A 25,520-nucleotide genomic window follows, 5' to 3' on the forward strand; every position below is an offset into this window, starting at 1 on the left:
ATAAACATTGTGTAAAAGATCTCTAACTGTAATTTTTTTTTCTGTTGAAAAGCTGTCTCATGATTTGTTGTTGTCAGAAACTCTTTGGTACTAAACCAATGAATAATTTCTGTACATAATGTAAAATAATTATGAGATAGGAGATTAGCTAACAGTTTTTGTAAAAAGTATGACCTATGAACAAATCCAAAGCTTGCCTGTATTAAATTCCTGTATAACTTAATGAGAAAACTTATCTGTCTCTTCATTTTGTTACAGGCAAAATAACATCATCCCTGTATACTCAATACATAATGATACATAAATAAAATGGTTTTCCTAAAATCCTAATAATCATTCATCTAAAGCAGGGGTGTCTAAGCTGCGGCCCGCGGGCCAACTGCGGCCCGCAATCCATTTTTAATTGGCCCACAGCAAATTCCAAAAATATATTTAGTTTACTTAAATTAACTAGGTGAGGCAATACGTACTTCACCTCGAGTGACTGGCCCGGCTCTTTGTGTATTTTACCGCATGTGGCGGTAAAAACCGTTGGTAAAAAACGTTGAAAAAAGTTTGGACATCCTGATCTAAAGGGTTATCTAGTATACAGTACATAAAATAATAAGGCACACTATCAGATCTTTGGTGATATTGCAGTTATGAACTCTGGTTGTTAGGGAACAGGGGAGTAAGTTATGGTAAAATTCCTGTAACTCACAGTGGTTTTTAGCTGTTAAGACTCAAAGCACTTATTTGCAGTGTATTTCTTAAACAAACTGAAAATGTGAAGCAAAACTCATTTCCACAGCTCCAAAGGAGTCAGATAAGAAACTCAAGTATTTTAAGTCACTCTCAGATATAAGTTTTTATTACTTTTAACAGAAATGATAACACCAGAAAAATGGCAAAACAAATTCTGAAAAATAGAAAATATTTGGTGAGCTGTCATTCTATTTTGTACTGGTTTTACTCAAAAACTGAAATACAAAATTATTTCTCAGTTGCTTAATAGTTGGTAGTGGAAATAAGAACCACAAAAAATGTGAACATTAAATATATATGTCCTAGGTATCAATGAAACAATACATTAAGATTTTGGCACAACAGAATAGATTATGAATTTTGTATCATAGATTTCTCTTTAAGTTTTATCTGTTAAAACTTTTAAGGTTGTTTTTTTCCTTTGTAGATTTCTTCTGAACGCTGTTGGGAAATAGTTGTTTTTCAGCTAGAAGTCTAGGCTTATTTTTCCATTGCAACATTTATGTTCACTACCCAAGTGGCTTCAGTCACATCTGGTTATTTTTGATGTTTTATGTTTTTGAAGATTTCTAGAAGTAAATAAGAAAAATAAGAGGAATCCATCAGAAATATGTATTGGAAATAGCCAGGAAGAAAACTATTTGCTTTCAAATACTGTTTATAGGACATTCACATGCATATATGCTTTTTGAGAAATAATCGGGATCAAAATAAGAAGAGTCAAAAAAGAAAGCAAAACAGGTAGTCGTTAGAAACAAGGTAAATATTTCCATGAGGTAAGAGATAAAACCTTAAATTTGTAAAGTGTTTTTCAGTTTACAAGCTGCTTTTCTTTGCATTTTGAGCTTATCCTCATAAAAACTCTATTACATAGGTAATGTAAGGTGAAAACTGAATTCACAGTGAAGTTATGAGACTTGTTCAGAAATCACACAGCTAGTAAAAGACTGAAGCTAATTGTACTCTAAAAAGAACAATGTCTGATTGCAGATCCAACACTGTGGCTGAGACACAATGCCTCCAGAAGAGAGCCCAAATCTTGTTGAGTTCTAGATTGCAAAGGAGAAAAAGGTTACCTATAAATTGAAGAAAAGGCAACAGGTCTCAAGCATAAGCAGTATGATTTAAAGCTTCTGATCAACATATACATGGGCTTGACTTTAATACACATCATATCAAAACGCAAGTAAAGAAAGCTATATTGCAATTAAGAACTCTGTCTGTGTTCAGGCAAGAAACTTCATTCTTTTCCAGTATGGCTTTGTGGAGCGTGATAAAAAAACAAAACAAAACAAAACCCTAATAACATGCACTAGCACTATAGTAGTTGAGAGATAAAGAAAACCGGCCATCGCTTTAGTCCCCCACACCTCTGTTGTACTAGTGAGCTGTGAAGGGCTAGCCACATAGACATCCAAGGGAATCCTCTGAGGCTTTTGCCCTTGTGCTCATTAGCCTATGACTTCATCTCTCTTCCCTTCCTCTCTTCCTCCCTTTGCTCTCCTTTCCCTCCTTCCTCCCTTTGCCCTCCATATCTTTCTTTGTTTCTTTCCCCCTTCCTCTTTTCTTCCCTTCCTCTCTTCTTCCCTTTTTTCTCCCTTTTTTCTTTCTCTTCTTCCCTCTTTCTTTTGCCCTCCCTTTCTTTTCTTCCTCTGCTCCACTCTCATCTCCTTCCTTCCTTTCCTTCATTCTTTCCTTCCTCCTTCCTTCCTTCCTTCCTCCCTTCCTTCATTCCTCCCTTCCTTCTTTCCTTCCTTCCTTCCTTCCTTCCTTCCCTCTTTTTCTGCTAAATACTAACTCTATAACTGTAAGGAAGTTACCTAACTTTCATGAGCCTCATTTCCTCATCTTTAAAAAAATGAGGAGGAGGTATAATAGCTCCTATTTCATATGATGCCCATGTGCCTATTATGACAAAGATTAAATGTGCTAATAAATGCAGATTTTTATATTGTAGAGTGGGGAGTTTTACTGTCCAACCAATTGTTAGCTATTTTTATCATATGTGTGAAATACAAAGACAAAATGTACAGCTTTGTGACCTCTGAGGAGCTTACAGACTAATTGGGAAAGTTTCAAGGTATGGCATGTCAAAGCAGAAAAAAAGTGGAATTTCTCCAAACATCATGTTAATTCCCTTAGCAGCATGAGTTTATTTTCCTCTGTCAACATCTCCCCTCAGTGCTAGCTTGGGTTCGGTGCTGGGGGCTGGAGGTAAAGTGGGGGTAGTCCATGGACTGATGAGAGAGAGAGCCTGATTCCATGCTCTCTTTGATTTCATTCCCGCTCTCATCATCCACTGCTGCCTTTGGAGTTTTTTGGTCTTCCTTACATCACAAAAAGCAATAAAACTACATACTGTAGCATATACATTATAGATTAAAGAACACAGGATTTTTAGACAGTAGGCCCAGATTTAATTTCCATTTCTAACACCTACTATCTTCGTGACTTTATCTATAAAAAGGGATAAAAACAGTATTTCTCCCACACAGTGTTGCTTTTCTTGGGGGAAGAGAGAGGTGAGGGCAAATGAAAGAGATACACTTTAGTATAGAGATGCAGAATCTGAAGCTGTAGGTCTGATTCCCTATTCTAAGACTTACTGTCTATGTGTCTTAAGGAATCTCTGAATTCCATTTCCTTATCAGTGAAAGAGTTTTGATAGTAATAACTGAATCATAGAGTTGAGGAAATATCACATGAAATAATGGACCTGTGAGTGCTTTGTAAAATGTAAAGTGCTACAGAAATATTACTTGCTATTACCATGTCATATTCACATAAAACTATTATAAACTTTCGGTTTGAAAGTTCAATCTGTCATCTTGACAGTTATTAGTCTCACTCTCCCTTGTCAATAAACTGATTGACGATAGTACATAGTTAAGCAGAAAAACGGAAGGTGAGGGAGCTAGCATGATTAGATTATCTTAACATAAAATAATTGGATTTAAGCAATCTTAATTTTGGAGCCCTTGTGAGTTGCCTCTCTCTGCCTGATCTAGCCCAATCTTCCGCCCAGCGTAGGAACGCTCTAAATAACACCTGTACTCTAGTGGCCAGCTCAAGTTGACACAGCAGATCTCACATGGAGTAAAAACTGTTCTTTATTGCAGTAATTTTCAAGAAATCTCAAAATGGGCAGGAACTGATTTGTCTGATGACTATTTAAGTTTTAACATTCAAATTGAGTTAAAACCCTCAGCTCTTTTGGCACTCATCAACCATGCATTTTGGAAACGTCACAAATAGGGTGATGATGTTTCTTACACTGAATTGAATATTCACTGATTACTTTTGAATAGTCACAATTACTGAAATGATCAAGTTAACTGAGGGATGTGAAATAATGTATACTCTGTTCCTTGAAAATCAAGCCAAACACTTCACCCATCGAGGAATAGATATAGAATGTAGGTTTGTTTTTCTCTCTAAAAAGTGTCCTTCAATAATCAATAGTGTCCTGCGACAGTCAAAATCTATATCTATGGAAGAATAACCTAATGTTCAATCCCCAAAATGAACCTTTATATATATAAAATTAGATGACAAATGTTTTTAATGAGAGGGTTAAAGTAAAAGAAAATCTCCATTTCCTTTTATTTTAGAGGAATCAAGTTCAAGTATATCTAAAATTACTTTACAGTCTCTTATAAATCTCATGTTTCCTAAAGAGTTCATTTGGACCAACGTGAGTCACACCCTGCTTGCTTTCCTTTTGGGAACTTTGAGTGCCAGTCTCCTCAAATTGCTCAACTTGATGGTGAACTGTAAAACCTGCTATAAGAACATCTACTTCCTTTAGAAGGTAGCTTGGTTGTGAAATGTGGTTTTCTGAAATCTCTTCTGAACATTTTCAATTGGATATTCATCCATGTACCATTTTCATATCTGTACCCATCCTCTACTTTCCTTTCCTTAGCACATTTTGTAATTAAGCTATTGATTGATTGAACTAACTACTTTATTCTTCCTCTCATCTGCAGGGGTTACATGGATATTGCATCACTTTTCAGAAACGGGTCATACATTTACACTCTTGGCAACTGTTTTTGCATATAGAAAATGTTTGACATTATCTGTCAAGTACAGAACGGGAATCTGGGATTCATTTCTTTGCTCAAGAAATACTTATTGAGAGCCTACCACGAGCCATGCACTTTTCTAGAATCTAAGGTTAGAGCAGACTGATAAAAATCATGCCCACATGGTGCCCTCACCTGGGGAAGGTGACCCATAATGAAAATAAAGAAGTAAAGTACATTATAGTATGTTAGATGGCATAAGGGAGAAAGGCAGTCCCAGTTAGAAAGATTACAAATTCCATTAAGGTGGTTACAGAAGGGATTGCTAAGAATGGCTGAGGAAAGACCTAAAAGACACAAAGCTAAAAGCATGTAGAGTTCTGGAGGCAAGATTATGACACTTAGAGAAAACAGCCTGTGTAAGAACTGGGGATGGAGTACCCCTAGAGCTTCTGAATAACAGTTAGAAAGCCAAGTAGGTAGAATTGTGAGAAAGGAGAGGAGTAGAGAGACAACTGGAAGATTTTAAGGAAAGGAGTTACATGATTTGACTAAGGTTTTAACATATTGACTCTGTCTGTTGAGAATGGACAGCATGAGGTAAGGGCAGAAGCAGATATACTAGTTATAGGAAGCCAATACACGAATCCAGATGAGAAATGATAATGGCTTGGACTTGGACTAGGTTCACAGTGGTGATACAGTAAACAAAATGGTCGCATTCTAGGTATTGTTTGAAGATAAAGCTGATAAGACTTGTTGATGTAGTGGGTGTGATGAGTGAGAAGAAGAGCAAGGTTGTTCACAAGACTTAGACTGCATTACTTTTAAAAGTGTGGTCTGGAGACCCCTGGCATCAAAATCACCCAAGAAACATGTTAAAGTAGATTCCTAGTTCCTACCTGAAAACTTCTGAATCAGACTCTCTAGAGCAAAAGTTCACAAACTTTTACTCTATAGGGCCAGTTAATAAATATTTTAGACTTTGCATATGGTCTCTTTCAAAACTACTTAATTCTGCTGATATAGCATGAAAGCAGTCATAGACAATATGTAAATGAATGAGTGTGGCTGGGTTCCAATAAAACTTTATATAGACATTGAAATTTCAATTACGTATAATTTTCATGCCAAAAAATATTCTCCTCTTTTAATTTTTTCCAACCATTAACAAACAAACAAACAAACATTTTCTGCGGGCTGTATAAAAGCAGGCAATAAGATAGGTTTGATCAACTGACAGAATTTGCGAACCCTACTCTAGAGAGCAGAGCCCAAGATTATGTACTTTTAACATGCTCATTACGTGGCTTTTTTTATGCACAAGAACTTTGAGAAACATTGGAATTAATTTTGGAAGTTATTGTCATCTGTTCCTTCTTGCTTTGCTTATTTTATGGATCAGAATAAAGACAGGGCTTCTTGGAAGAAATGAGAAGGAGAACTGGTTTGGAAAAATGAATAAAAGATTTTCACCTGCCAACAAGAAAAAGAGGTTAGAAGAAAGCGGAAAAGAAATTTAAACTGGTAAGATTAAAAGTTATTCAAGAGGAAAATTAAGGAATCAGGGAGAGGCTCAAAAGCTTATCATTTGGAAGTAACTAATACTTTATCATTTTATACTTTTAAAAATGTGTTTACCATTAAGAAGGATCAATCAATGATTTGTACATAACTCCACAGAGGTCAAAGAGAGGTCATCATATAAATCCAGTCCCCTCTTTTACCTGAGTTAAAATATTGTCAGTGATCTTAAGAAAAATGTTATTTTGTCACATGAAAGAATACAACCTATCACAAGTTGCACAACTCATCTCTGCTTGTAGCAGCCCTGTATTAGGTCTCAGTTGTTATGGTTTTGCACTATGACATCTGCTCTTTTCTTGTTTCATCATCTAATGCTTCAATTACTCTCTTTCTATGTTACACTCAAATCATAAAATAATGTGCAGTATATAAGAAAAAGTTAATTCACTTAAATGGACTTATTAATCACAATCAGGTTACTGAAATAGTGATCATTCTGGTTTAAAATAACTGATTTTGTTTCTTCATCTAGCATTTCTCAATTGTATCTCTACTTTGCTGTCACACTGTCACCTTCTTTGTCTCAAGATTTAATTCACCAACATTTGATTTCTAAGATTGAATCAAGTAGAAATTGACAATTTTTATTTTGGAGAGAACAAACTTTAAAAATAAACTTAAATGCAATTTCAAGCCCCAATAGATCTAAAACTACTTAGCAAAGAGCTTTTGGATTTTTAAAGAACATATTGGTTAAAAAATAATATGTTTATAAGTTCCTAGCAAGCATTATGAAAACTGTAAAAGTGGTGAAGAGAAGAAGAAAATGGAGAGTAAGACAAGGCTTCAAACAACAATTTGTCTTGGTCTAGCACTCCTAACTGCTAAGAGCTCTCTAATAGATTCCATTGTAAACCAACGTGAGGCCTGGTTCATATTATGTCACAGCAATTCATATGCAGTAAGTGCTAAATAAAGGCTATTGATTGAGCGCTATAATAACGATAATTTTCATTGTCTACTCTGCGCCAGTCTTATTGCACAGTCATGTGAGGCAGATATTTCTCTCCTTTTTTTTTTTTTACAGATAAGAAAGCCAAATCACAAAGAAATGCGACAGTCTTTAACTTAGAGTTCAGTCTTGGGTCTGTCTGGTGGCAAAGCCTGCACATTTTCTTCTGTAGCCCACCATCTCACAGACTGCTTCTGCAGTGGTTAATGTTGCTGTGGAGCCACAGACTGAGGAGAAAATGGAGAGAGAAGGGAAGGGAAAGGGAGGGGAGAGCAGGGGAGGGGAAAAGAGCGGAGGGGGAAAAGCAAAGAAAAAAGATTGCGTTGTCTAGAGAACTGTTTTTTTCCTTTCAATATGGTAGATGGTTTTGCTTATATAATGAACATTCTGCTGATGAGAACTCCCATTGGTAAAGGCTGAGGAGTCAGATTTTCCATGAAGAACAAGCACTGCAGGAAATAAATTAGTCTCTCGGGAAGAAGAGGGGCAAAGCTGTCAGTACTCACACAACTGCCTAATAGGAAATGATATTTCAGAAATGTTCAAAGAATGAAATAAGTGCGGGTTCTTCTTCCAGCTTATTCTTAAGCATTTAAATCTTCTGAGGAGAGGGAAATAGTTGCTATAAAATGAAAAGTGCTCTTACAACAGTTTACTTCAGGCCGTCAGTAATTCCAAATTAAGGTTATATTCCTTGGAAATATAACGGAAATTCTACCAGTGTCATTATTTTCTTTATATTCTGGAAGATCTGCATTGACGTTAACTAGAAGGATAAAAGATATCCCGGTTTTTGGATTATCAGTTTGGAATTATTCAATATTTTAAATAACAGGTTTTCTGGTCTCTGGAGTAAAAATAATTATTGTGCTTAGTCTTACACACTACTTGGAAGAACACTAATTAATAAAGGGTTCCTTTATTAAAATGGAGAGGCAAGAATATAAATCATGGTAACTAAAGTACCCACCAATTGATAGCAAATATTCAGTCATTCAGTCAAGCTCTTTAATATCGAACCCCCACTTTCTCTAATTCACAAAATAGTCCTGATAAGGAAGTGCCTTATGCTTTGTTTCCCATCACACAAGTAAAATCTGAAGTTCAACATTAAGATTAAATTAAAGCTCAATATAAAGACTTCTTTATTTTCTAATAGATCCATTCTTTTTTTCTGGTTCCCACCTGGACCTCAGTGAAGAGATTTTCCACAGAGCTTGCTTTCCCTCATCTGTTTAATTTACCACAATAACTAGGTTCCTATATGTGGGGAATCTTTGTGAATCTTACTTAGAGAGGAGTAACAGTTTCAACACTCTATCATGCCAGACTAGGCCATAGAGTCACACGTTTTCAGTGTTGACAGGCATAAAGATTACCTGTGGTACACTTCCCATTTTGGTGAGGGAAGTATAACTCAGACAAATGAAATAACTTGTTGAACAAAATTTAAGTTGTGCAGAGCTGGGACTAGACCTTAGAGTACCAGCCTAGGGTTCATCTCACTACTTGACAAGTCTAATTTATGGAGGATGAGTCATGGCACGGATTTTTTCTAAAGATGTAGAGATAATTAGGAGAACATAGTTGAAGCTTCAAAAGAAAGAAAATTTCGTTAGAGAATGTTGATTAGGAGAGTATAAAATTTGATCAGTAGAGAACATTTATGTAGGACATAACCAAGTAGGCATATTTTAAAAGATTATCCTTCCTGGCAAAGATTGCAGTTTCTGGACACATAAGGAGGAAAAAAGAAAACAGTTTCCTGTTTAGCCAGTCAGATCACCAGAAGCCATCGCTGCTATTAATGAGTGACCTACATAGGATTCACACCCTCCTCACAACTAAATGATAATCCTCTGACAAATGACTTTGCCCTTGGCTGAAGGAAGCCACCTTGCCCACAGCCATGCTCATTTCTCAAGGGCATCTGCATCCAATGTTTAATTGAAGCAGGGGCTCTATAGGCCTGGCCACCTCACCCCTACACGGGACAGCTCTGAAGGGTCACGCCAGCTTCAGAGCTCCCTGTGGGATCAGCCCAGGCCTTTACTATGATTCACTATCATTTAATTTTTCCCTCTGCCCATACCTGCTTTTGTTCCTCTGCCTTACATGTTGTTCCTGAGAGCACTTCTCAATATACTTTCCACATGCAAGTTTTCCCTGGGAACTGGATATGCAACACATAGGCTAAAACAAACATTTTCACTAACATATCCCGTACCAAAAATAACACTTAAACTGATGAAACAGTGAAGGTCTGTGCTCTTCCTGAGCTACTGCTACTGAGGTAAGACAGGGAAAGTGTCCACTAGGAAGGTTCAGGGTTTCCTCGTCTCTGCACAATTACAGGGTTTCTTGGACTCAGAGGAGTCAATGACTCATCTCCAAAAGATTTCTAATCACCTCCTATGTCCATAGGATTCATAGAGGCCATGAAATTCCCCCGAGGATACAATTCTAGAAGGAAAAAAGTACAGACAGACACTCAGAGATTGCAAGAGCTACATCAGGTGGTCACAGCCAGCACTCTGCAGAATGTACTGTCAAAAAGCAAAGTGTTCCTTAGCAATCAACTTCTAACGTCGCTGAAGTTAATTGTAATACTATGATTCAATTGGAGTTTATTATGTACTATACCAGCTTTAACCTATTTTACCTAATGCAGTCTTCAAAAGAGCCTAGGGCGTAGCTCTCTTATTAACCCGATTTTACAAATAAAGAGATAAAGACATTAAAAAATTGCTTGTGGTACACAGCTAGCGAGGGGGACAGACAAGATTTAAACCCAGCAGTGTGATTTCAGATTCCAAAGGTTAACCACTTAATCATTCTACTTTCAGAAAATGGTTCTTTTAGTAATTTATGAAGAAAACAACCTGCAGACTTAATATCAATTTTCCTAAAAATAAAATGTGGGCAATGCCAACAACCAGAATGAATCAAGGACCCATAGGAAAAGGTAATCCACGAGATCTGATGAAGCACTTCCATCAGAGTCTTGGTGAAGAGGAGCTGGGGCTGACAGCACTGATCTCACGGTAGAGTTTACTGTCCTCCTGGCTGCAATAAACTCTCATTACACAATGTGTGTTAAGCGTTTTCAGTGAACCTTCTAGTCATTTACATTCAATTCCAAAATAAGGAATCCCCTTTAGTGTAATTCCAGTTCCTCTAACTGAAAGAATAACATCTGGCTGTCCAGAAGGAGCAAAACTGGAGAAGCAGCGCCCGTCTTAATCAGGTTTTTGTCTGTAATATGCCACAGACTCTAAAACTGCCACTCTCACTCAAAGAGGATTTAGGAAATTACTGACTTATGTCTAAGTATTGAAAAGAAGGGAAAGCTCAAAAAGGGTATCATTTGCCCATCCTGAACTCCATGGTGGTGACTGAATGTTCAGAAATGAGCTATTTATCCCAAGTCTGGTAAATGTTCAGTAGAGAGCCAATGAGGTTTTTTGTTTTTCGGTTTTTTTTCTAATAAAAAAACATATACCATATTACATGGGATAAATGAAGTTTGAAGAATTACATTTCTGCTTTACTTAACTTTTGTGATTTTACATGAGGAACTGTCATACAACTCTAATTCATAATGAAGACAGACTCTGTAATTTATTATAATTGTAAATGGGAAAAGCAAATGAAAATATTGCCCAGATGAGCATACTGAATAATCTCAAAATATATGCATGTTGAAATTACCTTAACCTAAGTAAGATTTCATTTTGCTCTCTTGAATAAAGTTAGGAGAACCACTACTTTAATTCCAGGACCTCTTTTTCCTTAAACCACCATGTATAGGGAATGTGTGCAAAGCGGGTACTGCCCTGGTCTGCAACATACTCTGCACTACTCATTCGGAACACAAAGCTGGGGCTGCCCTGTGCCATCCCAGGAAGATGCACACACACAGGGGTAGGCCAGGTAAGTTTTCCTATGATTGAAGCAAAAACTTTGATCTCAGGAATTGTGTTACCTTTTTAGGATCCACAATCTTAAGGGAAAAGATAGTTTCTAAATTGATAATGGTGTGAGACTCAACACACTGCAGAGATTTTCACTGAAGTAGTTGTTTCTTTTATAGTCACACTTGGTTAGCATTTGAAATTTGGAGGAATAACAATATGCATGGTTTTCAAAGCCCTTTACAGAATTTCATTTTTATCACTCGGAGAGAGTCAATGAAAAGGTAATAGGAAAAGCTCTATGGGATATTTTTATAGGAGTGTCAGAAGCCAGTAAGCTAACTACATGAAAGAACACAGATTGTACAGACAGAGTTAGAACAGAAACACTTCAGAGGCTTTATATCTAGTATTTTGACTTTTACATGCCCTTGGAGGAAAAAAGTGCTAGCTACAAAACCAGATAAGGAGGGGAAAGAAACAAACCATATGCTTAAGAATAATTACAGTTTCAGTTTTCCTACAAACTGAAATGCAAAGTTTCAAAGATAAAGTGTAATAGAAATTGAGCTGCTGTGGTGTGTCTAAAATATTGCCAAGAAAGAAAATTCTCATTTCCCTTGCTAACTCATCCCAGATTTGCACAATACAGAAGTTAGTCTGGATAGCTTAATTGAATGCTATCAACTTCTCCACAAGTCCATTTGCTCCTGTTTTGCTTTAAGTAGAGATGAAAAAATATCAGATTGCCCTCTCTATACGCTATCAAAATTGAAGTCTGCATTAGATTACTTCTCTGACACTTCTTTAAATTGAAAGATCTCAATTATGTTAACCTCTTCTCAAGCCATTAATCCTTCCTGTTAATTCTAGCAGAAATTTTAAAATATCATTGTTATGATAATACAAGCAATCTTAAAATAAAATAGTTCCTTGGCCACGAAAACCATAAATGAGAAAAATCTAATAATGAAAAACAATGAACAGACCTATCATTATTGTGACTGTTTAATATTATACTGCACTTAAAACTATATTCCAATGAGATTTACAAGTCAGGCAGTCACTTTGACTGAGTTATATATTCCAAACAAAATACTAGTAAGGGTCTGGATATTGTCCATTTGTCACATAGGCAGTGAAACCAATATCAATGGCTTAACCCACCTGTGGTGACATCAGTGCCTGCTACTGCAGTTGTCCCACTCTTGCTTCTCTCTTTCTCCAGATCAGCCAAATCATTTTGACAACCAACTGGTGCTTTCAAATCCAAGCCAGCTTGATTTGACTGCAGTTTCTTGGATAGGTCTACATGGAGACTCTGAAATGACACAGACCAGAATGATTGATTTCACAAGTAAATTATCAGTCCAAAATAAATGCTCCCCAGAGATATGACAAAGATAAACAATTTTCATATGGCAAGTTATTTCTTATATCTGAAATGGAACACTCTATATGCCAAAGTGAGTTACAATTTATATTTTCATTAATATATTTTGGTGAACTAGGTGTAGAATTTTCAAGATAATGTAAGTGACTAGAATAAGAAGTCATCTCAGACAGAGAAAATCTTCTTCAAAGGCCATTATTGTATATTACTTTCTTCTTGTGAAACTTATAAAATATATTTCATTTAGAACATTTTCACTCCGTTTTTATTATTATAGTTAAATTGTCAGCATTTCATTACGATATATATTACATAATTGTATATTGTATAATGAAGAACAGATTTTATTTCTGTATTTTCTACAGTTTTTATTAAAACATTATAACATCTGCCAAAAAAATAACACATTTTTTATCAGTATTATACAAACTTGAAGAAGTTTCTCTAGTCAATTTAAGAATAATAATTCATCATAACAATGAATTATTAAGGCACAACATCAATGGACTCCAAAACTCATTTCATATATGAGATGCCATAGTGTTTGATGTTGTACTGGAATATTGTATGCTTCAAAAGAATAATCAGATAGAAGCAAGAACTAAAGACTTAAGTAGGAAATTTAACTTTCAGCAGTATGCTTCATACCCAAATTCAGACTAAAAGTTTTTCAGTCTGAATGTAACTATAAAATTCAAAGAATTCATAGAGTCAAAATTAGCCAATCTTGGCTATCCATCCACATAGCCATTTTCACTCACCAAAGGATAAGACAATGAACAACTTTCCTTAAGTTCCTCCTACAGATTGTGTATAGCATTTCATTCATTAAAAGTATCATTGAAAGCTTGAATCAAAGGTTTTAAATCTTGGAAAAGACCCATAAGGAACTTAGGATCCAGCATGATTAAAGTATTCACCCAAATTAACAAAATAAACAGTGCCGAGCTTTGGGGATATGTCTCCTCACCTTTAGTCCAGTGATCCTCATGCCGTTCTGTGACTATATGAACAAGTGTGTTCATATACTCATTCAATGTGGTGACTGGTTGCCCTGATGGCCCTAATTATTTAACCCTCTCTGCCTTCATGTCCTTTGCATGTAATTTTGCAGTGCCCTTCTACTAGGACTTTTGACTTGTCCATGTGACTTTTTCTGTACCAATAGGAAATTGAAAATGTAACACAAACACAGACTTAAAAGATGTTTGCATAATTGTTTTTGCTCTTTCTTGTCCTTCCACTATGCCATGTGAACCTGCTTAGAGTAGCCTATTGGATGTTCAGCAGGACAGAGAGCAGCTTTAGGTTACCTCATTTGTAGCTAATTCTCAAATTCCTTTTCTAATAACAAAGGATGGGATACTGATGACACTGCCAGTGAAAACTCAAATCAGAGTTTGAATGTTGGTATCAACTAGGACTCAGAAACTACACTTGTTTACATTTGACTAATCCACCGTCCACAAAAAATTAGTCTATCACTCACCATGAATTTTTAAATTTATTTTCAGGACTGTATTACTATACAGTTTTGGAAAGAAGCAGATTTAACCAGCATCTAAGCACTTTCCTGATTTTTGAATTGGATACCTTTGGAAAATATATTATTATTTCAAATTATCAGATGAGTATTAAATTATAGTTTTTACACACTGAGCAATAAACCAGATTTAAAAAAGAATGTATCTTCTTGCTTTTCCATACCAAATTAAACTGATAATATTACGAGATTGAGGAGGAAATGTAAGAACTTCATGTAAATTATGTTATTTATAACATGTCTCAGACTTCAAAGGAAAAATTCTGAATTTAAATAATATCCTTAAACCTGAAATATCTAACATGAAAGGCTGAGGAGAGAAAATGACCCCTTGATCAGAATGAATCAAGTATTACAAAGGCTCGGTACTTCCTGGTACAAACTCTGGCAGATTGTACATTTGATAAACATATTAGCATTTCAATAATTAAGAAACCCACTTTACTGGAGACAGTCCCCACATTGGAGTCCGCCCCAGCCAAACTCTGACAGGCTTTCCAATCTCTTCTTTGCTTTACTATCACAGCTAGGCTCCTGTTTCCCGGTCTTAATATAAAGAGAGGTTGATGTATCTTAAGCTACTGAACCAACTGCAATCTCTCCACCTTGTTTACTTAGTCAGCCTACCCTCCAGTTCCCTGAGTCTCCAAACCATGCCCAGATACTGATTTTCTGCTACAATAAAATTCCCACACGCTCTGTTCTTCACTGCCTAATTTCACTCCTTTAACCCCCAATCTCCTCTCTCTCTCTCTCTCTCTCTCTCTCTCTCTCTCTCTCTCTCAAATTCCTCTCTCTCCAATTCTTCCCCTGTGCCTTCAGAACTTTATTCCATGGTTTGCAAATTGCACTACGTATTCAACTTCCTTTCAGAACATTGTCTCTACCTTCCTACCTTGACTAAAAATTCATTGTCCATTGAGAACAGCACTTCTGCAGATGAAGATGGCTGCTTATCCCTCCACAACCTAGATACCCTCAGGTTGATGATACACTTGCCCATGGTGATGTCCATTGCATTGTTACCCCCTTGCAAGAAAACCCTGCTGCTTTGATATTTTTGGTATCTAGCCACATATGTACCATCTCCCTTCTTGTTGGTATTGTTTATCTACTAATCTCTAGTCACAAGCCTCCCTTAAAAAACTGCATTATTTTTCTCCCTTCTAGCCCCATAATCATAGATTATGTTCCCATCTACACAAACATCGCCTTTAATACTCTGACTGGATCTCCTTATGACAAATTAACTTTTCATTTCTCCACCTTAGCCATTCACTCCTAGTCACACCTGAAACCTGTCATAACCTGAATCTTTTCCACTTCCCAAATCACTGAATGTCTCTCCCTCTCACCTGCTCTCCTGTCCTCAAGTTTATTGTCTCCACTCCAGCCAAAGCTCTTACCTTCAAGAATGTTTTTTTTTTTCTACCAGGACTATTCTTGGAACTCACTGGGATCTGAGATCCACTGATTTATTTACTTTCTCTACACTCTCCCGCCCTCTAAGCATTTTTCCCTTTCTTCTCTACATAGCATCCATCCTAGTTCTAAAATTTCAACCTGGCTATCTGTTAGACTTTACCTTATTTTAACCCTCAGCAGCATTTGAAACGGCTTCTGGTGTCCCTCTTACCACTCTAACCACTCATTGTTAGTCTCTTTTGCTCGTTTAACCTTCTTCACCTAAACATTGACTGTTAAGAGTTTCTCAAGGTTTTGTTAATGATCTAGTGTCTGTTTGTTTTTACCATCCCTAGATAATTCCAACAAGTTACAATTAATTTACTACCTATATATTTATGACTCAGGGATGGGGCCAGATTTATAAAATATAATAAGATGAGGCCATACCTTGTAGGCCGTGGTGAACACTCTGGACTCCAACTTTAATGTCCCTTAGGTCCCCAATTCTGCCATTCTTCCTTCCTGTCCCAAGGCTTGGCTATGCCATTAGCCTAGAACATTATCATAAATTCTTCCTTCATAATTTTACTAAGTCTTGAGTTCCCACAAGCTTTCCCTCACCATGTAGATTTTAGCCAATACTTTTGTCTTCTAGTCTTTGAGCACCTTGTACTTGTACTGCAAAGCTGTTTTTACAAATGCAATTAAATAATACCTGGTTTAGTGTTTAATGTCTATCTCTCTGGTTAAAATAAGAATAAGGACTACATCTGTCCTATTCAGTGTTCTCAGTCCTTATTTCAGTATTTTAAATATAGTAGGTATCAAATAACTACACATTAAAACAATGGAGAAATGCATGAATAAATCATTGACTTAATTGTTACGACTTTTTCTTTGGCTAGCTTATCAATGGCCACTACATAGTCACATGTTCATATGTTAACAGTGATATCCAGTCACTCCTAACAGTAATCCTTATTACATAGTTGAAAGGCACACATATTTTCAACTTATTTTATCCAATAAAAAGAAAAAGAAAAAGAAATACTGCAAATCCTGTATTTTTAAATAAACGTACTGAAGCAATCATTGCAAATACTATAGTTATATAGTATTCTATACATTTCTATGGTGAAAGTTATATTGGTCAATATATATGGAAATTATAAATCAATGAATGGCTATGCTAGAGATCCTGAGAACTGAGTGTATATACACACTGGCCCCATGTTGGTAAGGCACAATATTGTGGCCTGACAATAATGAAAGACATAAAACTCTCTGTCAGGCACTGCTTCAGTGATGTCAAGTCTTCAACCTGAAGATTAGGCCCAAAGAAAAATGAGAAAAACAAAATGTGTGCAAAAAATAAAGAGGAACACACATAAATTTGAACTGGCATCATTCAGGCCTTTGTGACCACTCTACCGTTGTGCTTCAAAAATAAATCCTGTTAGTTTGTGTAATTTCCATTTAACTTGTCATTAGAAATGAGTCATTAGGATCCTGTCTGCTAGTATAAAACAACTATTAAATTATTTCTCATGTTATTCTTGGCTTGTAGTCTGCAGACTGCTTTTAGTGTTCCTGCTGAAAGCAATGATTCAATTACTAGGTACTGAATATTTTTCTCATGAACAAAGAAAGGAACAAATAAACATTACCAAAAAAAGCTAACCCAGATGTCCATGAAAAAAAAATTAAAAGATTTCTTCAAATCTGTCTTTCAGCTCATACCTAAAGCCATGCTGTTGGGTAAACATCATTGTTTTCCAGACAGTTCATTGAGATTCCCAGTTCACGATTATATTCACTTGCGTCCCTGCTCCCCAAGGGTACATGTGGCTTGCTTTTCCTTAGAAAGCGACACAGGGCCTGGCTTGGCTCAGTGACTACATATCATTCACATATAAAACAACATGAAGTATCCCAGATAATGTACTTTACTTTATACTTTGTAAAAAAAAATCACTCACTCTTCTAATAGACTTCAAAAAGCTACCTCCTTCTCTGTTTATATAAACAACTGCTCTTTCTACTGTCTGCACTTTTTTTCATCAGAAAAGTAAATTGACGTGATATTTGGGAAGAAATTTCTCATTAACTGTCTTTTCCCCTCAGAATTAAATGCTACTTACATCAACAACAGAAACAGTAATTCAGAGACTATACATTAAAATACGGAAATAAAAATCAAAATCTAAACATAAGTAATATAGATTTGCTGTGCACATCAAATTATAATTCCAGGAGAACATGTAATATCTCTTCTAATGTGTGTGTGTGTGTGTGTGTGTGTGTGTGTGTGTGTGTCTCTGTGTGTGGGTTTTCTCATTTGTTTGTTATTTGGTTGAATCCCCATCAATAATTTATAAGATTATCGAATGATTTTAAAAAACTAGTAATTTTCTCATTGTGAATTATAAAGAGTCAATCAAATGGAGGCAAATGTTTGTTTTTCCTGAAGAAATACTTAAACAAGCAAGAATAGAAACTGAAAAATAATCTAAAGCTGATCACCCATATAAGTAGTCCTCTCTTTCAAACAGTTATCTGGTGTTTCATACAATTATGCATCTATAATCATAAACTGTCTTTTCTGCACAGAATGTGTTCTTTATACCAACTGAAAGAACATGCTAGTGAGCTTGTTCTGTCCAATCCCAAAGACAAGCTGTCATTGCCCCCATTTCTGTCCCTGTCGCCTTAGGTTGTTTGCAGAGAGGCTGCCCAGGCCTGTGATTGGCAGGCCTTGTGTCACCAGCCCATCAGAAGCCCAGCCTCACCTCCCTCACTTCTTCCAGAACCTCAGGTTGTGGCCTTCCCAGGTAAGACTCCATGCCGGCATCACTTACCCTCCTCAGCCAGTGCTCAAACATGCACACCTTCTTTTTCAAATGGGACAGTGCTGGCTGGGCTCTGAGTTGGCACCTGATTGGGGCCTCAGCAGCAGACCTGTGGCTTGTGGTATGTATATGTGGCTTGACACTTAGACATACTTGTGCCAACTGTGGTTGACAGATGGGACAATACCTCTATGCCCTGCCCGCTCCAAGTATGACCAGAAATTCAGATGTTTAAAGGAGTTGGGGTTTTCTATCTGCCCTGCTCATTCTTTTGGGTTGAAGAAGAGGAAACTGGCCCATGGGAAAGAAAGATGCCTGTGTCTGCTTCCTAGGTTGCCCTGATAAGAGATGACAGCCTCCCATCCCAATCCTTTAAAGACCTCCTCTACGTGCTAGACTTGCTGAGACAAGACCCAAGAAAAACCATCCCTGTTGCAACTATGATTAGAGATCTCATCATGCATTCTATATAATACATCAAAGATCTTATCATGTTCTTTGGAAAAGAAATCCGTCACTTACTATCGAGAGGACTTTAAACCTTCATGTTCAAAGGCATATTTCAAGAACATATTATGTACTAAAGGAAGAGATTAACAGTACTCATATATTTCAGTTGTATCTTCCCATCTTTTTCCTGCTGAAAACTGGGAACTAGACAATACAACATCCAGAAGTCCCACCATCCTGATTTGATGTTGATTTGACCACCCTTTTGGGAAAAATCAAATTCTTGCTCCTGGATGCAGGAAGAACTCAATATAATCACATACTTTGTTTGATCAAAACAAGTTTAAGAATGTTTTTCCAGAGTGCTCAGGGTGAAGAAGCTCTTCATACCCTTTTGTCAAGCTCAATTCAATCCGTTTCTTGCTGCTCTAATCTTTTATGAATTTAGCCAAAGATGAAATGGACACTTGAGGCAATGCTTAATCAACATATTTTTATTTTAAAATGCAGTCAGAACAGACAGTCAATCTGCACAATGTTATTCTTAAGAAGATAAATGAGGAGTCTGGCTACCCTCAAAAGATTTTAGTCCTGTCTCTGCAGATAACGGGAAAGCCTGCAAAGGGTTTGCTGTATTAGAGGTACTGTAACAATTGCCTCCCCTGGAAAGTACCAAGACGAGCTTACTTATAGTGTTGATATTTTGAACACAAGAATAGCTCTGCGTGTAAATATATTTTCTTCTTTCTCCTCATTTTGTCCTCCTAAAAATTTTTAAATGATTAATTCACATGGTTGTTGTTATAACTTTCATAGCTCCTATTATAATTGGAAAAGCAAAACTCTTAGACTGTGTGAGGTAATCTGTGGCCAAAGGGCAGGAAAATTAATCTTAATTTGAATTATAGAAGCATAAATCACAGTAGAATAAACTATATAACATATTTTCTGTTTAGATTAGTTTTGGGTAAAATCAGTTTTGAATCAGTGGACATATGAATAGCATGAGAAGTGTCCCGCAGAGCAACTCCTGCTGCAGATGGCAGATGGGAACTGCAGTGTACCATATAATAGCTCTGTACCTAGAAAAAATATTCTCAATTCATTCCTTAAAAATTACATGTGAAGTCATTTTAACTCTGAGTATTAAAACACATTCGTCTTTGAAAAGTATATATCCTGGCAACTTGATTTAAAATATTGCTATGTTATCATTAGAGCTAGAAACCATTTTAATGAGGAGGATTCATCTCACTGTTTCTTTGAGCATTCACATTATATTAAATGTTAAATGGCATTCTTGCCACCAAAGTGTTGCTAAAATGTAAAAAGTTTGTGCTATTGTGAACAAGTGCCCAAGATAGGATATAGCCTTTGAAAGCTGATTCCCACCTCCTCACCTCACCTCAGGCCTGGCAACATGTCTTTGAAACCCTTTCCCATGAAGGCTGCCCTCTCACCTCTTCCTGTACACACACCCTATTCCCCATCCCTTTATAAAGCATTGTTTGGCACCCTCATACAACAACTTCTGTAAATTTCGACAGAATCCCAGCATGTCCCTTCAGTCATCTCTAGGACCCTACCCTGCAGAGAGGCCGTTTGCTCAAAATGCTCTCTTCACTCACGTCCTTCTCTGTGTCATCCCTCTACCAACATGGCATCAGAGTAAAGACTTCAATGTTCACACCTTGTCAAACATTTTCTTTTTTCCTACTCTTTTTTAGCCTCATGTATGTACAATTGAAAATTGGACTTCATTGTCTCTCAAAATTTCTCCATCATCAAGATCTTGGATTCTAGGGCTTTCCTCTGTGCTTATAGTCACTTAACACTGTTCTTTCTTCTCTGTCTTCAATTCATGTCTTGACTATCAGCCCCTTCCTTGCTTCACTGTTTTCCTACCCAAAGTGTCCTTAGAGCCAGCTTGTTAACAGTTTTCTCTCTGTGATTATAAGATCCTCACTTTCCATTCTACTTTCTTTGCCAGTCCTTAAAAATAATGTTCTGTTCTCTTAACCCCCAAAAGTAGCTCACTGCTAGTTTTATATATATATGTAATACATTTATATATATAAATTTTGGTATTTGGCTCTGATATAAATTCAAGTTGCCTGGTGATATCTCGGTCCTTAATGTTGCTCAGTCATAGAGGATATCTCCTGCAGTTCATTTTGAGGGGTCTATAGAAAATATTTCACATCTTTTCCTCTTTTATCAAGCTCATAGTCAAACCTGGCATTTGTCAATCTTGGGAAGTTATTTAATCACTTAATTCACTGAGATTGTGGCCATATGAAATTAATTCCCACGGCTTTCTTTGTTTTTTCTTAGAAGGACAGTTGATCCCTATTCTTAAGCAATGTTGTCCTATCCTCTTTCTACAGTTGAGGCCTCTTCCTTCTCTGTGCCACTTTCTCTCCCACTTTCCCACTGAATTATTTAATCAACTTTTTTGCCCACTTCTAGTGCATTCTCTGACTCTGCCTCTCCATTGCCTTGTTCACTTCGTGCCAAACTTTAGTAAAAGTAATTTGTTCTTACTTCTCCTCTTCTTTTCCTCCCACTCATTTAATATCTGGGTATTTACTGCATGGAATCTGGTTTCTATTCCTACCACTTGACTAAAAATATTTTCACCAATAACTTTCTAAACAACAGTCATAAATCCCATGGCTTTTTCGCAGACCTCCTCGTTCCTGAACTTTCTGGGCACATAACTCTGTTAACCACCTCATCAGTTTTTAAAAATCATGTTCTCCTCAACCTCCAGTAACACTTCTCTCGACTTTCTTCTACTTCTTGAATTGTCACTCTCTCATCTCCTTTACTGTCTTTTCTCTTTCTTATCAACCTCTAAATCAGTGATCTCTAAACCATTCTCATTGTGTCTTCTTAACAATAAAAATTTTAAGCATGAACCATAAATGTGATACAGGTATATTAAATTACATATATATGTACTCTACTAACATATGCAGTTGTGAATATTTACTCAACTAAGATATCATGTGCATTACAAAACAAATTCAAAGTAGAAACATTAAAATAATAAAGTAAAAATATTTTAAGCAAACTTTTATGTTAGTTATTAATACTATTGAGGAAAATGGTTGAATAATTTGTTTTTATTACTTTTTAAATCTTGATTTACATTTTATGATAGAGCAATTCAACTGTTTGCTTCATAATTCAGTTGATTTATATATTGAGTTTTAAGGATGTAACCACTAAAGCATGATGCTTCACAAAGATACATGGATCCAAATGAATAAAAGTACATTAATTGCTCTAAGTTACAATACATATTTTTCAATGTCTACTAATTTTGCAAAGATGTTGAAATTGGCTTGGATGTTCCTATCATCCTTGATGTCAAACTGTTTAAAAACTAATGAGAATTGAGTTAATAGTTAGTTAGCTCAATTCTCATTAGTTTTTAAACAGTTTGTGGATAGTGGATTTGGAACCCACTGAAATTCTTTGGAAGATTTTACAAATGGTTAGAAATTTTGTTTTATAGTTTTTAAAGTTTGCAAGATGTGAGGTTTTATAGGTTGCAGTATATACATTGCATTGTTTTCAGCAATAAAACACATATAACATTAGAACTATTTCAAAACAATTTCTTTTCAAAATGTCTTATATAGGATGATTCCTTTTAATTGGCGGCCAGCTCGAGTGTATATGTGTGTGTTCCTCTGGGTAGCAGACTGCTGACGGGCACTTATGGATTAGGTAGATGAATTTGCACAATCACCTTTTTGTAAAATAAATCTTAATATTAATACACCTTTAATTTTGGAAAAATTATTTGTCATAAGATAATCAGCAAATCTTTATATGGTACAAAAGAGCACCACCCATGAAGTATCATGAGATGGGAAATGACTGAATATTTTATACTTTTATTTCTATAAAATAACCATATTCAAAAATTTCTGCAGAATTTGGTAAACTTCTGGTTACAATTGCTTTGCTGCAGTAACTTGACTACAATAACACTGAGAATGTATTTTATATGTAGCTTCAGCTCTCTAAACTTCCTTGAAAATCACTTAGAAATTCTAGACAATGCAGCTGCTCTATCATTAGTTGTACTTATGCAGTTTATCCATAAAGCGATGCTTTCACTAAAGAAGTCATTAAGAAATAGAATAATGGCTTTTTCAATGCATTTAAAGAATATCTTTATGGATTTCATTATTGAAACCCTATCTAGAAAATATAATAAACATGTATGTCAGGAAAAAACTGAACTCTCATGCAACTTTATAGAAAATCTCCCTTACTGAGTCATTTGTTCATACAAATAATACAAATAGCAACAACTAGCATTTATTTGTGCTTACTAAGTGTCAGCCACTATCCTATGCCTGTTACATGTATTAGCATATTGAGATCTTCAGCTTTTTTTGTAAACATCTTCCAAGACTATTTCTAGAAAAACAAATCGTTTTAATTTGTCACCATGTTACTTCTTTGTATTATCTTAGCCATTTATAGGAAGAACCAGTGTATTCAATAATACATAATTTTTTCTTTATCACTGTTAAAAAACTCAAAAGAGTTAATGTTAACTGTAGTGAATTTTATATGTAGTGAAGTACTGGGCTGAGTATAACATAATTATAAACAACACGGAAAAACTATAGAAAATTGTTTTCTTATTTTTGTTGCTTAGTTTTAAAATATGTTTTTAATCACCATGCTTTCATTTTCTCACTTGCTAATGTCGCATAACACAATATAAAATATGGTGAAGATCATTGTCACTTAAGAGTGTGTGTAAATCTTCATTTCAATCTTCTTGGTAATTTCAAATTTTTGGCTAACATCTAGAAGGGTATGATTACTTTATTACCTTTTCTTTTCCTCCTAATAGGGCTGATGGAGCAATATCAGAAGTATGAAAACTGTCAGCTTCACTTTTTTTTTTTAAAAAAAAACACTTTGTTGTCTTTAGCTTATATGTATAACATTTTAGTAAATTTATTTTCTGAAATATGTAATTCTTCTAGAAAAATGCACAAATAATGACAGTTCAGTGACTTGATACAAATTGACTGTACCTATGTAACGGCTACCCAGATTTAGAACTAGGATGTTCTCCCTCCTGCCTCAACCCAGTCATACGGCCAATCCCTCTTCCCCAAAGCTACCCACTATCCTGACTTCTAATATCATAGCTAGTTTTCTTTCTTGTTTAGAAAACTTATATACTTTGAATCATAGAGTATATTCTCTTTTGTACCTGGCTTCTTTCTTTCTAACCATAACTTCATGGAGTACTCCAATGTAAGAACATACCAAAACTTATTTATCTACCCTATGACTGAAGAACATTTGAGTTGTTTTAATTTTTATCTATTATAAATAATGCTGTTATGAATATTCTTATACACATCATTTAGTGCACATATGTATACATTTCTTTTGGGTGCACAAATGTGTTTGTTTCTGTAGGCATGTAACTGTTGGGTTATATAGGATGTGTGTATGCCCAACTTTCGTAGATCCTGTGAAAAGGTTTTCCAGAATATACTCTCATCAGGAGGATCTGAAGTTTCACTTTCTCCATAAGATTTGGCACTGTCAGTCTTTTTATTTAACCATTCTAGTGATTCTTTAATGTTATCTCATGGTTTTAATTTACATTAAAGATTAAATGGCTTTACAATGTTGTATTAGTCATTGTGAAGTACTCATTTTGTGAAGTAACTCTTCAGATGGTTGCCTATTTTCTCTGTAGTGCTCTCTGTATTTTTGTTATTGATTGGTAAAAGTTCTTTATATATTCTGAATACAAGTCCTTTTAAGTATCCCTTGTCTGTTTTGCAAATAGTCTCCTCCACTCTGGTAGCTTTTCTTTTCACTCTCTCGGTGTCTTTAATTGAAAGGTTTGTTTTGATTTTTTTAAAGTAATTTTTAAAAATAGTTGCCCATTTTGTGAGATTTGGTTTTATTAAAACTAGAAAATACAATTTTCAAACACCTTGACCAGACAAATTGAAGCTGCAGCATAGTGCATTTCCCTGGAAGCAAAAGTGCTACTGTGTACCCTTGGCTGGGTACCTAGCCAGGGTCTCAGTCTTAGAAATACTCAGGCTCTGGAAACAAAACAAGATCCAGTGGCCAAAACTGCCTTATGATCTGAGTTAACAATGATCAACAGCTGTTAATCTCTCTCTCTCTCTCTCTCTCTCTCTCACACACACACACACACACACACACAAGCACACACACACACACACACACACACACACACACACAGATGTTATGTATCTCCTGATAGAAAATAAACAGCACTCTTTCTTGAATAGTGTTCCCAAAAAATCAAATCTAAATCTATTAAGCTTCAAGATTTTACTATCAATTCACAGGAAAACAAGTCAGAACATCTTGAAAGGAAGCCCACTCACAGGCAAAACAATTCTAGAATATACATCATCTAGACATGTATGATATCTGGAATATATGACATCTAGAATATATTTTATCTTGAACATATGGCATGTGATAAAACAGGAAAGAAACTGATATACAGAAATCCTATGTGGAGTACCAGAAACCTAGGAATAGAAGGTGGCTGAAAACCAACAAAGACACTAAAACATCACTTTCTATACAAGTCACTCTATATAACTGGCAAA

At 35.8% G+C, this 25,520-nt stretch overlaps 1 protein-coding gene across 1 annotated transcript in view; it reads right to left on the minus strand.

The window, feature by feature from the left end:
- Positions 1 to 622: 622 nt before the first annotated feature.
- Positions 623 to 25,520, minus strand: part of THEMIS (thymocyte selection associated) — a 167,456-nt gene continuing 142,558 nt past the window's right edge. The window contains exons 5-6 of the mRNA XM_033102695.1: positions 12,393 to 12,546; positions 623 to 1,313 (exon numbers count right to left, since the gene is read on the minus strand). Of these exons, the coding sequence (XP_032958586.1) occupies positions 1,282 to 1,313; positions 12,393 to 12,546 (186 nt within the window). The 3' untranslated portion in view covers positions 623 to 1,281. The remainder of the gene's footprint in view (positions 1,314 to 12,392; positions 12,547 to 25,520) is intronic.

Source organism: Rhinolophus ferrumequinum, chromosome 3 (genome assembly GCF_004115265.2).
Source record: "Rhinolophus ferrumequinum isolate MPI-CBG mRhiFer1 chromosome 3, mRhiFer1_v1.p, whole genome shotgun sequence".
Classification (NCBI taxonomy): domain Eukaryota; kingdom Metazoa; phylum Chordata; class Mammalia; order Chiroptera; family Rhinolophidae; genus Rhinolophus; species Rhinolophus ferrumequinum.